Source organism: Cololabis saira, chromosome 15, assembly GCF_033807715.1.
Source record: "Cololabis saira isolate AMF1-May2022 chromosome 15, fColSai1.1, whole genome shotgun sequence".
NCBI classification, from domain to species: domain Eukaryota; kingdom Metazoa; phylum Chordata; class Actinopteri; order Beloniformes; family Belonidae; genus Cololabis; species Cololabis saira.
In genome coordinates, this window is record NC_084601.1 from 30,037,464 (window position 1) to 30,054,512 (window position 17,049).

At 47.6% G+C, this 17,049-nt stretch overlaps 1 protein-coding gene across 1 annotated transcript in view; it reads right to left on the reverse strand.

Moving 5' to 3' along the window:
* Positions 1-15,875: 15,875 nt before the first annotated feature.
* The window catches only part of atp9b (ATPase phospholipid transporting 9B), a 63,127-nt gene continuing 61,953 nt past the window's right edge, over positions 15,876-17,049 (reverse strand). Inside the window, exon 30 of the mRNA XM_061741334.1 lies at positions 15,876-16,763. Coding sequence (XP_061597318.1) covers positions 16,627-16,763 — 137 coding nt within the window. The 3' untranslated portion in view covers positions 15,876-16,626. The remainder of the gene's footprint in view (positions 16,764-17,049) is intronic.

The window sequence follows — 17,049 nt, forward strand, 5'->3', positions numbered from 1 at the left end:
CTCCGTGACGCACTGCTCCGCGCGCTGACAGCTGCGCGCTTTTAAACCGGGGGATCACCTCCGGCGGGGCGCCGCCCCGCAAACCTCCCAAACCCCCACTAACACCCCCCACACCCCCCACCCGCACCAGGCGGGTCCAGGGAGGATCCTCGGTGACACCGGGACCCGAATCCCGATCAAGGAGAGAAATAAAGTCATGGCGAGTGAAAAGCTTCGACATCCCTCGGGAGGTTCTGGTCCGATGCGCGCGGATCCTGGAGTTTTTTACAGTTATTTTGTTTACACTCGGGCAACTTCCCATATGGATTTATTTATGTATTTGTTTTTCATTCACTAATCTAAATGCACTAGTTTATAAAAGCTAACATTTCTTATTTCTTGTGAAAAGGGTACAGGACTGTCTCAGAAAATTAGAATATTGTGATTTTCTGTAATGCAATTACAAAAACAAAAATGTCATACATTCTGGATTCATTACAAATCAACTGGAATATTGCAAGCCTTTTATTATTTTAATATTGCTGATCATGGCTTACAGCTTAAGAAAATTCAAATATCCTATCTAAAAAAAATTGAATATTCTGGGAATCTTAATCTTAAACTGTGAGCCATAATCAGCAATATTAAAATAATAAAAGGCTTGCAATATTTCAGTTGATTTGTAATGAATTCAGAATGTATGACATTTTTGTATTTTATATTTTATATATATACACCAAAATATTATATATTTGTATTACACTGACGATTTGCACTTGTACTTTGGTTTATTTTTGTTGTGTAAATTGCAAAGACCAATAAACTAAACTAAACTACACAGCAAACAAACCTGTTTCATCAGCTGTGGGTCTGCTGGACCGGCCGGTACCAGTCCCCCCTGGGTACCGGTCCTGCCCGGATACCGGTCTTGCAAGGGTACCGGTGCTGCACGGGTACCGGTCTTGCAAGGGTACCGGTCCTGCAAGGGTACCGGTCCTGCACGGGCAGAGGTGTATAAAGTACTTGAAAAAAGTAACTAAGTAAAAGTAGAAATACCATAACTGAAAAAAACGTTTGGTAAAAGTTAAAGTCACCCATAGGAAAATTACTTGAGTAAAAGTCTTAAAGTAGCTCACATTAAATTTACTTAAGTATCAAAAGTATCTTGTGAAAAAAATATACTCAAGTATCAAAAGTAAAAGTAAAAGTATATTATAGTACGCATGAAAAGAAGCAACGCAACCAAAAAATTATCCTTCCCTTCTTTTTTTATTTCACTTTCAGGTGAATGAAATGTGTAGAATACGACATCAAAAATAAACTCTTTCTTGCAAAATATAATTCTTTGATTATTTTCATTTGTAACCAGTAACGAGGTGGCAGATGTCAAAGTAATGAAGTAAAAGTATATTTTTTAACTTTCAAATGTAGTGAAGTAAAAGTAAAAGTCCTGATTAAAAAAAAATGCAAGTAAAGTACAAATCCTCAAAAAAACTACTTAATTGGTGTAACGAAGTACATCTACGTCGTTACTATACACCTCTGTGCATGGGTACGGTTCCAGTCCCGCAGGGGTACCGGTCCTGCTCGGGTACCCAGGTGAGGCCAGAACCCGGTTCCGCTCCAGGATCCGCAGCAAACATCCAAATCAGGACAAATAAAAACTCTTCACATCTCAGATTTGGTTTTTCACATTGCTGCAGAGGCCAAATGAAAAGCTTTTCCATTTCCTCCCGTGGGCCGTAATTATCCGTCCTGTCATGGTACCAGAACCGGGACTTGGACCGGTTCCGGACGGGCTGATGAGAATCTTCAGAGGATTTCTTTTCCACAGAACTTCAGCGGTTGGCATGTCTCCGCGCAGCTCCTGCAGCCAGCCGCAGCCCTCAGACCCCCAACCCCCCCGTCTCCCCGTCCCCCATCAGTAAAAGCATATAGATCAAAAATAAAAAATAATAATAATAATTAAAGCTGCAAGCAGCGATGAACGGGCCCTCGCGCGTACAATTTTAACCAATAAAGGTCAAGGACTCAAAACTAAGTCCGATGACACCACCCATGACTCTTTATGCCAATCCATTTAAAAAAATGGCAGAAAATAGGATCTATGAAATATCAACCAATCAGTTACTAGTATCACTTCCTGTTTAACGTTGAAGTTTGACGCGGCGCCACGGCCATTTCACGAAAACTCACGATTTTGATAACTTTTCATCGTTAACGTCTTGTGTCTCCTGAGCGAGTTTTATATCGAACGGAAATTTGGTGACTTTTGGGGCACGTTTAGGGGGGCAAAAAGGTCCTCATTTCGTCGGAAGAAGAAAAAAATAAGGAAAAAAATTCCTACAGATACAATAGGGCCTTCGCACTGTCAGTGCTCGGGCCCTAATAATAATAATAATAATAATAATAATAAAAATAATAATAATAAATAAATAAGTACCCCCACCCCCCCCAGACTTGTTGGACTTTCTCACATGGAAGTGGATGAATTCTGGTCCATTTTCGTCTTTCCATCGTTGCTGCGATGACATAGGACGGGGGGCGTGGCCAACACGTTGGGTACCACCAGACAACCAATCAGGCTGCAGCTTTTGGCGCGGTCCGTTCGTGCATCTGCAGCCTGATTGGCTGATGTTCGTGATGACATCACGGCCTCAGTCAGGCCCACGTCTAGAACCAGGACCAGGGCTGCGTCCAAAATCCCATCCTTCCACCCTAATGAGTAGCAAAAACAGTATGTGAGATTTTTGATTGCATCCCAAACATTAGTACATACACAATAGTATGCGCTATCCATACTCATTCTGGAGAAATTTATTAGTGTGGATTGATGGACACTAGCTAGGCAGAAACTTCCCACAATGCAATGCAGCGGTGTTTGGTTGCTAAGTGATACGTATATGTCATAAGTATAATATTAAGTATAATAATATTATTATATAATATTAATAGTATAATATTTGTATATAATATATAACGCCATCTTGTTTCGGCCAGGATAAACGGGAAAGAGCGGAGCGGTGCTGCTACTGCTGCTGTGACAGGAGTTGTTACCATGGTAACAACTCCCCCTCCCAACGGCAGGAAGTGTCGTGTGGCTCTGAGTAGTACGTCCCAATGAATGCATACTACTGATATTTACTGAAAAGTGTGCCGAACTAAAGTATACTTTTTGAGTGTATACTGTTTAGTATGGCATTTCGGACGCACCACCAGGGGACCAGGTCTCCAGCTCCACTTCCTGTCATGTGACCCAGTCCACCTGTCTCTGGAGTATTATGGTGTCCAGGTCCCACACCATGGCCCCTCCCCCACCGTGCGCCACCAGCACTGGTCCAAAACCAGCTCTGGGACCGGTTTGGTGGAAAAGGGTTAAATGAGCAGCGCTACGTTAGCCACATGCTAACTGTGTATTTATCTCAATGTTGATTCAGATGAGTTGGTTCTGCTGAAAACACTTGGGCTGGTTTCCTCCGAACGTGGCGACGGCAGCAGGCCTCTGGTCTCAGAACCGGACTCAGCTGTGTTCTGGAAACTGTTCCATAAGTGGTCCGGCCCGGTTACAGCTGCTGTCGTGGGTTTATTCACGCAGTCGTTCATTTATATGCTGAGAAGTTCCTGTTCTGGTCTCCCACAACGTTTCATACAGGTCTGATCACCTACGGACACCCACCTGCCGATGCTCACCTGGTGAGGTCCTTCCTGCAGCAGCCCCTTAAATCCTACAGAGCTTGTAAGGCGGTACTTACTATTGCGCATGACGTCACAGATGCAACTTCACAGCGGGTTCGCCCACTGAGTGGCAGAAAGACTGAGTGGCAGAAAGACTGAGTGGCAGCGAAAACTTTCAGTTTGAGCAACTGGAAAACATCTAAAATGGGAAAGAGCTGTTGTGCGATCGACTGTACTCATAGATTTAGCAAGAAATCGGAGTTATCGTTTTACAGACTGCCGAAAAATAAACTTAAGAGAGACAAATGGATCGCTGCAATTCGCAGAAACAACTGGATTCCAGGCACCAAAACGTGGATTTGTGGTTCCCATTTTGTATCAGGTAATGGTGGATTTTTGGGTAGCTAACGTTAAACGGTCAAATCATAAAGTTCGGTGTCCTCATCACTTTAATTTCACCAACAAATCCTGCCTTGAAGTCGGACCAAGCGTCTTTTGTATGCCTTCAAGCTTTGCTTCATGTATTTCCCCGGCGTAGAAATTAAGTACATATAAATATCAGGAAACTTGATTCTTGGCCAAATATTAATGTCCATGGACCACTGGTTCTTGGGGTAACTGTACGGGTCACTGTCAAGTCCAACTGCCTTTAATTTAAGCCCATAATCGACTGTTATCCCGTCTTCTCCACTAGTTGCAGCTGTTTTTGCTGATGTTTTGCCACTCAGTGCGAGTAAGGGGTCGTGGTCAAGTGGGAGAGTGAAGTCAATGCAGTCCCTCTATGGGGGGGGGGGGGGACTTGGCTCGCGGGCGTTCCAGTCATGTTTGGACCCCGCTGGTTCCCTTGACCTCCTGGGAATCTCTCACGGGACCGTTAGCTTAGGGGGGGCGGCGTTGTGTGTTGGGGGGACGGGGGGTGACCCCTCCAGAGGTATGTGTAACCGAAACATTTGCTGCACTAAACACGTCCACCAGTCTGCACTTCATAAATACTGGAGCGGCTGATTGACTCGTGGACTCGTGCGTCAGCGGGGTCTGATGCTGCCTGGTGGTCGCCGCGGTAACGGACCACCGCGGACCGGACGGATCCGGAACGTCACGGCAACTCGTTCCAGAAACACTGATCAAATATGACTTCAGGGGACAAAACAACAACCGAAACCAGAAACAACTCAAGATAACAAGATGAATACACAGTTAGCATGTGGCTAATGTAGTGCTACTCTTAACTCTTTTCCACCAAACCGGTTCCAGAGCTGGTCCTGGTTCACGACTCGTTCAACTAGGAACCAGTTGAGAACCGGGTTGTTTTTCCACAGCTCGGTGCTAAGGGGAGCCACGTCATTACGTTGCTGCAAAAGTCAGTTACGTCGCTGCGTTTGCGTGAAAGTTGCAGCAACAACAAGGTATTTGCTCTAACAGGACTTGGTCCACGTAGCTCCTCCGTGGACACATCTCTAAAAGACAGGTTGTCTCCTCCTCAGACCCATGATGCTTTGCTGCATCCAGATTCATTCTTATTTGAAAATGTCTCTGTCTCCCAGTCTTGCTATTGCCATTGGTCTTAATAACTCCGCCCCCTCCGCTTACGTAAGCGGTTCTTTCCTCTAGACCAGGGGTCGGCAACCCAAAATGTTGAAAGAGCCATATTGGACCAAAAGCACAAAAAACAAATATGTTTGGAGCTGCAAAAAATTAAAAGTCTTGTATCAGCCTTAGAATGAAGGCAACACATGCTGCATGTTTTTATATTAGTTATAACTGGGGGAAGATTTTTTTTTTCATAATGCACTTCGAGTAAAAGTCGAAATGTCGAGAAAAAAAGTCGAACTGTTGAGAATAAAGTTGAAATGTCGAGAAAAAGGTTGAAATGTCGAGAAAAAAGTCGAAATGTCAAGATTAATGATGAAGTACAATCTTGAGAAAAAAGTTGAAATGTCAAGAAAAAAGTCCGAATTTTGAGAAAAAAGTCGAAATGTCGCGATTAAAAAGGAAAGGAAAAAGGAAGAAAAAAAGAAGAGAAAAAGAAAAAAAAGAAAAAAGGAAAAAAAGAAGAAAAAAGGGTAAAAAAATGTTTGAAAAAGCTCCAGGGAGCCACCAGGGCGGCGCTAAAGAGCCACATGCGGCTCTAGAGCCGCGGGTTGCCGACCCCTGCTCTAGACCAGCAAAGAGTTGGTGCTACCTTGGAACCGGTTCTTCTGGCCCGGAGCCAGTTCTCAGTCAGTGGAAACAGAAAGCCCGGTTCTAAACTCAGCACTGGCCCAAAACCAGAACCAGAACCAGCTCTGGAACCAGTTTGGTGGAAAAGGGGCAATAGAGGAACGGCCCTGGAAATGTCCTCATTTCAAGTGTTGCTACTGAAACGAGAGCTGGAACGAGGACCAGAGTTCTGCAGGGACCTTTTCTGTTGGTCAAGCCGACCAGCACCGGGGGGGGTTCTGCACAGACAGCATCTCAGGATCTTTGTCCTCGTTCGGCCCCGGAGGTTGAGCTCATGTGTGGAGCCCCTAGTGGTCAGCTGAGGAGCTGCACCTTCACTGATCAGGTGTTGGGAGGTGTGAGACTCCCCTCAGGTCCGGGAAACCTCCAACCTTGTCGGCCCCCGGGCCACCTAGTGCCCCCTAGCGCCACCTAGCCCCCCCCCCGGTCGGGGCAGCTCCTCCCCGGATGTTTCCCCGGTAAATCCTCCTTTCCTGAGGGTTGAGGATCTGAGTGAAGGAGTCTGCCCCTCGTCCCCCCCTCCTCCCAGGTGGTGCTGCCAAACAGAGCAACTCTCTGCCCGGTATGACGCGGTTTGGCCCCGGCGGCGCGGTGGAAAAGACCTCGGCTCGCTTGTCTTTCCACCCGGAGATCCAGCTCCGTCTTTATTTGGATCAGAACAAAAACAAGATGTTGGACGGCGCCGCCGGCTCCCCCGCCGCTGAATCACCTGTTTGTTTTGGAAAAATCATCTGGAAGGAAAAGCTGGACAAATATGACAGAGAGTCTTTGTGTTCCCTGCCCCCCCCCCCTCGCCATGTCCACTCATAACTGCTGCTTTATTACGTGCGTCTTGATGTAAAATCATAAAAGCATTAAAAATAGTCCCTGTGACCACAAGTGAAGCCGAGCCCCCCCCCCCTTCCAGGGACATGAAGTCATCTGGTTCCTTCACAGAAACCAGATCCAGGGGAAGCGTCCGGTGCCGAGTCTGACGTCACCGTGGCGACCAGCAGCTGCTGATGCAATCTCCAGCTCGCTGTTTATCCCGTCTGAGCGGCGAGGAGCCAACATCTGCAAACATCTGCAGACGTCTGCAGACATCTGCAGACATCTGCCTCGCTACACCTTTAAACTCGCCCCCCACCCCAAACCCCCCCAGCATCCCCACTCCTCCTTACAGACTTCCTGTCTCCCATCAATGTTCTCCTTTTTTCACTCGGCCGCTGTGACGGAATCCCCGGCTCTGTTTCCTGTTGTGAAGGCCGGTTGCCTGGTTACGGGTGGGGGGGGCGGGAGGCAGGGTTGTTTCCCGCCTCTCAATGGTCCCGGAGCTGGTGGGAACCGAGCGACAGCACGTCACCGCCTCCCGGCTGCCGGTCGGCGCGGCGCAGGCTGGTCCTCAGAACCGAGACTGGAACCGCGACCGAGGTCACCGGAGGCCGGGGGGGCGGGAGGGGGGTCACCGGAGGGGGGTCCCCGGAGGGGGGTCCCCGGAGGCGGGTCAGCTGCTGCGGGTCGCTCTGAGCTCTAAACTCGCTGCATTTGGTCTTTAATATGGTGTTAAAACAGGAAAAGGTGGCACCAGGTTCAGAAACCCCCAAGGCGTCCCTCACAGGTCTCCTGAAGTTGTTTTGAGGCCTCTGTTGTTCGGTCTCAGGTAACCAAACCGGTTCCAGGCTGGTTCTGGTTCTGGGCCAGTGCTGAGTTCGGAACCGGGCTTTCTGTTTCCGCTGACAAAGAACCGGCTCCGGTTCCAAGGTAGCACCAACTCTTTGCTGGTCTAGAGGAAAGAACCACTTACGTAAGCGGAGGGGGCGGAGTTATTAAGACCAACGGCAATACAGGGTCTGCATTGACGTCACTTCCCCACTAGTAACGCCCCCTTACTCGCACTGTGGCAAAAACAGCTGCAACTAGTGGAGAAGACGGAATAACAGCCGATTATGGGCTTAAATTAAAGGCAGTTGGACTTGACAGTGACCCGTACAGTTACCCCAAGAACCAGTGGTCCATGGACATTAATATTTGGACACGAATCGAGTTTCCTGATATTTATATGTACTTAATTTCTACACCAGGGAAATACACGAAGCAAAGCTTGAAGGCATACAAAAGTCTTGGACGCTTGGTCCTACTTCAAGGCAGGATTTGTTGGCGAAATTAAAGTGATGAGGACACCGAACATTATGATTTGACCATTTAACGTTAGCTACCCAAAAATCCAACATTACCTGATACAAAATGGGAACCACAAATCCACGTTTCGGTGCCTGGGATCCAGTTGTTTCTGCCAATTGCAGCGATCCATTTGTCTCTCTTAAGCTTATTTTTTGGCAGTCTGTAGATTAGATTAGATTAGAAAACTTTATTGATCCCCAAGGGGAAACTGCTTTGCCACGCAATAAAAACACAAACATCCACTTAACAAACAATACAAACATTTCCATACCATTGCACTGTAAAACGATAACTCCGATTTCTTGCTAAATCTATGAGTACAGTCGATCGCACAACAGCTCTTTCCCATTTTAGATGTTTTCCAGTTGCTCAAACTGAAAGTTTACGCTGCCACTCAGTCTTTCTGCCACTCAATGGGCGAAACCCGCTGTGAAGTCTCATCTGTGACGTCATGCGTATTCCCTCTCTATAGCAAGACTGGGTGACGGAGACATTTTCAAATAAGAATAATAAGAATAAGAATAATACATTTTATTTATACAGCGCTTTTAAAAGATCTCAAAGATGCTTAAGAATGAATCTGGATGCAGCAAAGCATCATGGGTCTGAGGAGGAGACAGCCTGTCTTTTAGAGACGTGTCCACGGAGGAGCTACGTGGACCAAGTCCTATTAGATCAGATACCTTGTTGTTGCTGCAACTTTCACACAAACGCAGCAATGTAACTGACTTTTGCTGTGACGTAATGACGTGGCTCCCCTTAGCACCCGAGCTGTGGAAAAACAAACAGATTCCCAGCTGATTGTGAACCAGAACCACCTCTGGAACCGGTTTGGTGGAAAAGGGGTTTAAGCAACACCCTCCTGGCAGGAACCGACTCTAACCCTGGTTAACCCATAAACAGGTAAATGAGAGGAGCAAACAAGCCCCGTTACTGACCTGACCAGGTCCAGAGGTAGCTTGGCGTGCTAACCCGGGATGCTAACTGAGGCCCCGTTTACACGTAGCAAAAACGGTGGTGTTTTCATGCGTTTTGGCCGTTCGTTTACACAAAAACGGAGCTCAAAGTCACCAAAAACGATAATTTCTGAAAACTCCGGCCAAAGTGGAGATTTAAAAAAAATCTGTTTTAACGTTTGCTTGTAAACGGAGGGAAACTGAGATTTAGGCTTCAGAACGTCACATTATGCAACAGAAACGTCACCAGCGTCATGTGTGCGACCTGTGTTTACAATTTGTTTGGCCACCGTCAATATTTTCTTGTATTGTACATGTTTTATATTCTAAAGTCAAACTTAAAAGTAACTCCATTTCTCTTCATGTCACTCCAAACCAAAGACTCTCGTTCCGTCTTGGAGGTAACTGCAGTCAAGGCCGATTTATGGTTCCGCGTTACACCAATGCAGAGCCTACGGCGTAGGCTACGCGGCGACGCACACCGTACGTAGGCTACGCCGACGATTTAACGAGGAACCATATTATTCAGGCTTCACACGTGTCATTTGTTGACGTTTTTTTCCAGGATTCCGATTGGCTAGCATGACTTTACGCTTCTCGTTACACTGCCCCCTGCAGGTTCGGCTGCTCATAGCACCTTAACACCGTATTTATGCGGGTTTGTGTAAACGTAGAGGGGGAAATATCCGTTTTTGTAAATACCCGGCTATGTGTAAACGTGGCCTAAGGCCCCACCAGAGGTGGGCATGAGAGGAAGTCCTGATAAGAGATGTGGCCCCTCGGGTTCCCCTCGGCATTGTGGGATTGAACCAGCAACCTCCAAGATGAAAGTCTGACCTGCTAGAGAAGAAAGGAAAAGTTGGGAAGGTTTTCCCGGCTGGTCGTCGGCGTGAGGAGCGTCTGAACTCTCTGCCCTCGTGGTCGGAGTGGGGGGGCATCAGTAACCGTATCTCTGCTGGTCTTAATTCAAACATGCTGCTGTGGAATTTCATAACAAGCTCAGCGAGAGCGAAGACGGCTGCAGAAGCCACTTAGCAGCTCTGTAACCAGATAGCATAATAGCAGCCGCCCCCCCCCCAAACATGAAGCAAAAAGCTGCAAAAATGTGAAAAAAAAGATGGGACTAATTTGAAAAATGTTCCGTGCATCTGAAATTTCTGCCGCGTAAGTGTTTCGCCTGCCACTTATGGGCTGGATGGGATCGAGTTTAGCGGAGGAGTGTTTTGTAAAAACGTCTCGTCCCGCTCAGCCTCAAATTAAGTTACGCGCTCGTTTTCTCTCGGACGATTTGTTGTAGTTGAGATAAAACACCAGATCTGGTGTTTGTGCTCTGGACTGATTCAATCCCGTCCAGCTGTTGGAGCAGCTGCTGATGCTCAGGAACTCGTCCCTGGAAGCTCCGAGCTGCGTCTCCCCCGGACCCCGACCCGGCGCTGGAGACGGAGCCTGCAGGCCGGAAACATTCAGTTTTCACCCTCCGGGTTCTGAGAGAGACTCCTCAAGCTGACCGAGTCGTTTTAATCTCTGCAGCCAAATAAACGGGACTGAAAGTGAATGATTGAATGATGAATGACAGGCTGTGGGGGATAGGGGGGGGGGGGGGTTACACCTATCTGTGAGCCAACGAGCTCAAATCTGGTTTTCATTCAACTCTGGAGGATGAAGTACTGGAGGATGGAGGATGGAGGACTGGAGGATGGAGGATGGAGGATGGAGGACTGGAGGACTGGAGGATGGAGGACTGGAGGATGGAGGATGGAGGACTGGAGGATGGAGGACCCATCCTCTCATCCTCTCATCCCTCTCATCCAGTCCTCTCATCTCGTCGTCTCATCCCTCTAATCCTGTCCTCTCATCCTCTCATCCTCTCATCCCGTCCTCTCATCCAGTCCTCTCATCCCATCCTCTCATCCTCTCATCCAGTCCTCCCGTCCTCTCATCCCATCCTCTCATCCAGTCCTCTCATCCCATCCTCTCATCCAGTCCTCTCATCCAGTCCTCTCATCCCACCCTCTCACCTCATCCTCTCATCCCATCCTCTTATCCTCTCATCCTCTCATCCCGTCCTCTCATCCCACCCCCATCCTCTCATCCTGTCCACTCATCCTCTCATCCTCTCATCCCTCTCGTCCAGTCCTCTCCATAGACGTATATAAAGGCTAGATGACTCGTCCGCGCTGCTGCCAATGCAGAGCGACGTCGTCACACGGCGGCCATCTTGCCACAGGAGAGACGCTCAGTCATAACATTGTGTTTAATGGTGCATGTACTGCTTAAACAACCTTAACTTGCTCAATTCTTGACAGATTTTCAAACAGTTTGGTTTTTTATGAACATCAGAGATGTAGTTATGACACTGCATACTTGTGAATAATTATAAACATTGAAAAACGTACTTTTATATGAAAATAACCAGAAACAGATAGCTATGACATGGAATTTATATTAAATCAATATTTCTATAGTATTCTTAGTAATATTTACATCATAACATATATACATATATATTATTACCATATAACACACACATCTATATATATATATATATATATATATATATATATATATATACATACAGGGCTGCACATAATTATTTTGGTCTGGTGCTCAGAGGAGCCCCTGGATATGTGACTTGGGCCTCCAAAAACGCGGTGACCCGTCTCGCCGGATCGATAAAAGAGGGATGCAGGAATAAGTTATAGGCAAAACGATATTTATTCACTTATAAAGATGAATGGCTCAATATAGTCTTTTACAAAGTTAATTTATTTCAATAATTCAACTAGAATATGGTGTAAAAGTTAATTTATTTCAATAATCCAACTAGAATATGGTGTAAAAGTTAACTTATTTCAATAATTCAACTAGAATTTGGTGTAAAAGTTAACTTATTTCAATAATTCAACTAGAATATGGTGTAAAAGTTAACTTATTTCAATAATTCAACTAGAATATGGTGTAAAAGTTAATTTATTTCAATAATTCAACTAGAATATGGTGTAAAAGTTAATCTATTTCAATAATTCAACTTAAAAGGTGAAACTAATATATTACCTATTCTTATTACATGCAAAGCAAGATATGTTGAACCTTTATTTGTTATAATTTTGATGATGGAATTGTTTATTGATTTCATAAAATATTCTCTAATTTATTTTTTATTTGGGGTTTTCATAAACTGTGAGCCATAATCAGAGAGTAGCGTCTTGCTGCTGCAGGTAACTGCTGCATGCAGTGACGGACGCTGGCTGATTTATGGTTCCGCGTTGCATCAACGCAGAGCTTACGGGGTAGGATACGCGGGACCGCGAACGTACGGTGCGCGTCGCCGTGTAACAACATCATGCAGCCACTTCTCGGGGAAGACACGTTTTCTGTTTCTATCCACGGGTAGTGGTTTAGTTTGGCGTCTCTTTGTAGTTGGTGGTGGTGGAACGCCAAAATAATTACTTAATGGCGCTTGCTTCTTGGACATTTTGACGAGACGTGACGGGGTTTGTTCAGTAAAGCTTATCCTTAACTCTCTTCCTCACCGCTGCAACGAGTATGGGAGGGGGAGTAAGGACGCGCTGTGATTGGCCAGTACTAACTTTGAGTGGCGGTTCTGAGGAAAAGCTCTCGCAATAGATTTTTTAATATTAGTATTCTGGTCTGGCCACAACCAATAATATGAGCCCCAGCTGTTGGTACGCAAAAGCGCTTCGCAGCACTAGATTGACAGCGCATTGAGGATTTTGACGGCGCATGCGCTCTGGCGGCCCACTTATGTGCAGCCCTGTATATATATATATATTACATTATAACATGTATGTATATGACCCCTCCTTGAACCGCCACCTTACTGTGGTGGAGGGGTTTGTGTGCCCGAGTGATCCTAGGAGCTATGTTGTCGGGGGCACTTTCGCCCCTGGTAGGGACTCCCATGGCAAACAGGTCCTGGGTGACGGGCCAGACTAAGAGCGGTTCACAAGCTTGCTATGAAAAAGGAAACATCAAGGACAGTTACGTCGCCCGGATCGGCGTCACCGGGGCCCCGCCCTGGAGCCAGGCCTGGGGTTGGGGCTCGTAGGCGAGCGCCTGGTGGCCGGGTCTTTGCCCGTGGGACCCGCCTTCCTGTAGGCCCACCACCCGCAGGAAGGACCATGGCAGCCCGGTGCTATGTGGGCTGGGTAGCAGTCGTGGCGGGGCCTCGACGACCCAATCCCTGGACCAAAACCCTCACATTGGGGACATGGAATGTCACCTCGCTGGGGGGGAAGGAGCCGGAGCTTGTGCGTGAGGTTGAGAGATCCCGGCTAGAGATAGTCGGGCTCACCTCCACACATAGCTTGGGCTCTGGAACCCAGCTCCTTGAAAGGGGCTGGACCCTCCACTACTCTGGAGTTGGCCAGGGTGAGAGGCGACGGGCTGGTGTGGGCTTGGTTATAGCCCCCCAGCTCAGTCGCCATGTGTTGGAGTTCACCCCGGTGAACGAGAGGGTCGCTTCCCTGCGCCTTCGGGTCGGGAAAAGGTCTCTCACTGTTGTTTGTGCCTACGGGCCGAACAGCAGTGGGGAGTACCCGGCCTTCTTGGAGTCCCTGGGAGGAGTACTGGATAGTGCTCCAACTGGGGACTCCATTGTTCTACTGGGGGACTTCAATGCTCACGTGGGTAATGACAGTGATACCTGGAGAGGCGTGATTGGGAGGAACGGCCTTCCCGATCTGAACCCGAGCTGTGTTTTGTTGTTGGACTTCTGTGCTAGTCACGGATTGCCCATAACGAACACCATGTTCAGGCATAAGGGTGTCCATCAGTGCACGTGGCACCAGGACACCCTAGGCCGGTGGTCAATGATCGACTTTGTTGTCGTTTCATCTGACCTTCAGCTGCATGTCTTGGACACTCGGGTGAAGAGAGGGGCTGAGCTGTCAGCTGATTACCACCTGGTGGTGAATTGGATGCGCTGGCGGAGGGAGAGGTTGGAGAGACCGGGCAGACCCAAACGGATTGTGAGGGTCTGTTGGGAACGTCTGGCCGAGCCCTCTGTCAGGGACATCTTCAACTCTCATCTCAGAGAGAACTTCTCTCAGATCCCGGGGGAGGCGGGGGACATTGAGTCCGAGTGGACCATGTTCTCTGCCTCCATTGTCGACGCGGCGGCTCGAAGTTGTGGATGCAAGGTCTCCGGTGCCTGTGGTGGCGGAAATCCTAGAACCCGGTGGTGGACACCGGAAGTACAGGATGCCGTCAGACTGAAGAAGGATTCCTACCGGGCTATGTTAGCCTGTGGGACTCCTGACGTAGTAGATGGGTACCGGCAGGCCAAGCGAGCCGCGGCGTCCGCAGTTATGCGGTCGAGGTACTGGACCGTCGTGGTGAAGAAGGAGCTGAGTCGAAAGGCGAAGCTCTCGATTTACCGGTCAATCTACGCACCTACCCTCACCTATGGTCATGAACTTTGGGTAGTGACCGAAAGGACAAGATCGCGGATACAAGTGGCCGAGATAAGTTTCCTCCGCAGGGTGGCTGGACGCTCCCTTAGAGATAGGGTGAGGAGTTCGGTCACCCGGGAGGAGCTCGGAGTCGAGCCGCTGCTCCTTCACATTGAGAGGAGTCAGCTGAGGTGGCTTGGGCATCTGTACCGGATCCTCCTGGACGCCTCCCTAGGGAGGTGTTCCAGGCATGTCCCACCGGGAGGAGACCCCGAGGAAGACCCAGTACACGCTGGAGAGACTATGTCTCTCGGCTGGCCTGGGAACGTCTCGGACTCCCCTCGGAGGAGCTGGAGGAAGTGTCTGGGGTGAAGGAAGTCTGGGCATCCCTGCTGAGGCTGCTGCCCCCACGACCCGGTAACGGATAAGCGGAAGAAGATGAGTGAGTGAGTGAGTGAGTATTTTAGGTTCTATTAATAGCATTTCACGGTTCCTTCTGTGATTAAAAATGTTGCTCTGCACACACACACACACACACACTGGCTTGTTCACCTGCATGCTGGCTCTCTAGTTTTTGGGGTTAGGTAGCGGTAGCTTAGCTCAGACTGCGATCAGATCTCAAGATTTAGGTCGATTGCTGTTATTGTTTTGGTTAGCTCCGTGCTGGTTTCGTGTTTTGTTTGTGGTTTTTTTGTTGCAGATTTCCAGTGCTTGACGTGTGTTTCCGGGTGTTCCTGCTTCCTGGATTGGCAGTGGATGTCGTCACCCCCCCCCCCCCCCCCTGCTCCAGGAGGCGTGTTCTGATTTTACATCCAAAAAGTACGTCTTCAACGCTGGGCCATGGGCGGGGCCGGGGACCAGGCGTGTCCGACACCACCTCCTACTCCGGATCCAGTCCTGGTCCAGGTCTCGTTTGTTTTTGTTGTCATTGACTTACAGATTAAACGATCTGATCATTGCAGCTGCAGAATCATCCTTGTATGGTCTATTTATAGCCTATAATATTACTGTATGGTCTATTTATAGCCTATAATATTACTGTATGGTCTATTTATAGCCTATAATATTACTGTATGGTCTATTTATAGCCTATAATATTAATGTATGGTATATTTATAGCCTATAATATTAATGTATGGTATATTTATAGCCTATAATATTAATGTATGGTCTATTTATAGCCTATAATATTAATGTATGGTATATTTATAGCCTATAATATTAGTGGTCTATTTATAGCCTGTAATATTAGTGGTCTATTTATAGCCTATAATCCTCCTATAAGGAAAGCAGACCTGCCGTAGACCTCTAGTATCTGGTCTCTGTCTCCACCTGGTGTCCAAACCCAAAACTACACGAGAATGAAACCTGAGTTTTAAGCTTCATTCAAAAGTAAAAAACTGGATGTAAACATTAATTAAGTAAAAGTAACGACACACACACACTTCAAATCATTTCTGTTATTTTCATGTTTTGATATGAAGTCTTTTAATTAAAAATGAAACATAAAAAAAAAAAAAAAAAATCAACATTCATTGCTTCTTTTAATTAATTCTATAAATAACACAAACTGTTAAAAATGTTGAAAAAGCATCTGGAAAAAATGTTCGGATGATTGTAACGTTTCAACCTTCAACGGCGAGAAAAACCTCCTCTTCTTCAGTAGTAATTAAAAACTTTACAATCTTCAGGAATGATCAGAATCCGTGGGTCCGCCGCCCCCCTGTGGTCGGCGCTGGTACTGCAGCTCCGGCAGGTTTCACCATGAACGGAGGGAATGATAAAACTCATTCCTCCAGGAGCGGTTCTGGTTCTGGTCGGGGGGGGGGCTGAGGTCAAAGGTCACCAAAGCAGCGAGGAGCGAGCTTCTCGTCTCGCCCAGAAATACCATCGATAAAAAGTAACGTAAAATCGTCCTGGACGTAGAAAAGCTGCAGGCGGCGCCGTCGACCCGGAGATTTAATACAGAAAGAAGGCAGACTGACCCGGTTCTGACCCGACGGGCCGAACGTCTCCGTCTCTCGGTCCGAGTCGTGGCGAGAAAAACCCAAACAAGTCCTGGTTTGTGCCGGTTTCCCAGAATTCCAGTGGTTTCCGGACCCGCGCGGGTCACCTGGACCCGAACCCGGGTCGGCGAGCCGAGGGAAAGGAAAGGTGCAGAGCATCCGGAGGGCCGGCCCGGGCCGGTACCGGGTCGGGTCCAGGTACGGGTCGGTACCGGGTCAGGTGGACAGCTTGGAGTAGCTGGGCGGGGAGAACTTGCGCTGCAGGTACTTGAGCAGGTAAAGCGGCAGGCAGGAGACCAGAGTCACCGACGAAACCTTCCACAGGAACGGCCAGGTGGAGATGAAGGCCCGGTCTGGGGGGAACCGGAGACACGGGTCAGAACCTCATGATGGGGGTGGACACACACACACACGGGTCAGAACCTCAGGGGGTATGGGCTCAAATTAAAGCCATAAATATTTTGTATCTGTAAATAAACTTTGTACTTGTAGAAATATTTTGTGCATGTGTAGAACATTTTTGTAGCTGTGGAATTAATTCGTCTGTGAGCAACATTGGATATACAAAGCTACAAACTTTTTTGACAAAAGCTACAAACTTTTTTTACAACTACGAATTACGGAGAATTATGGCACTGT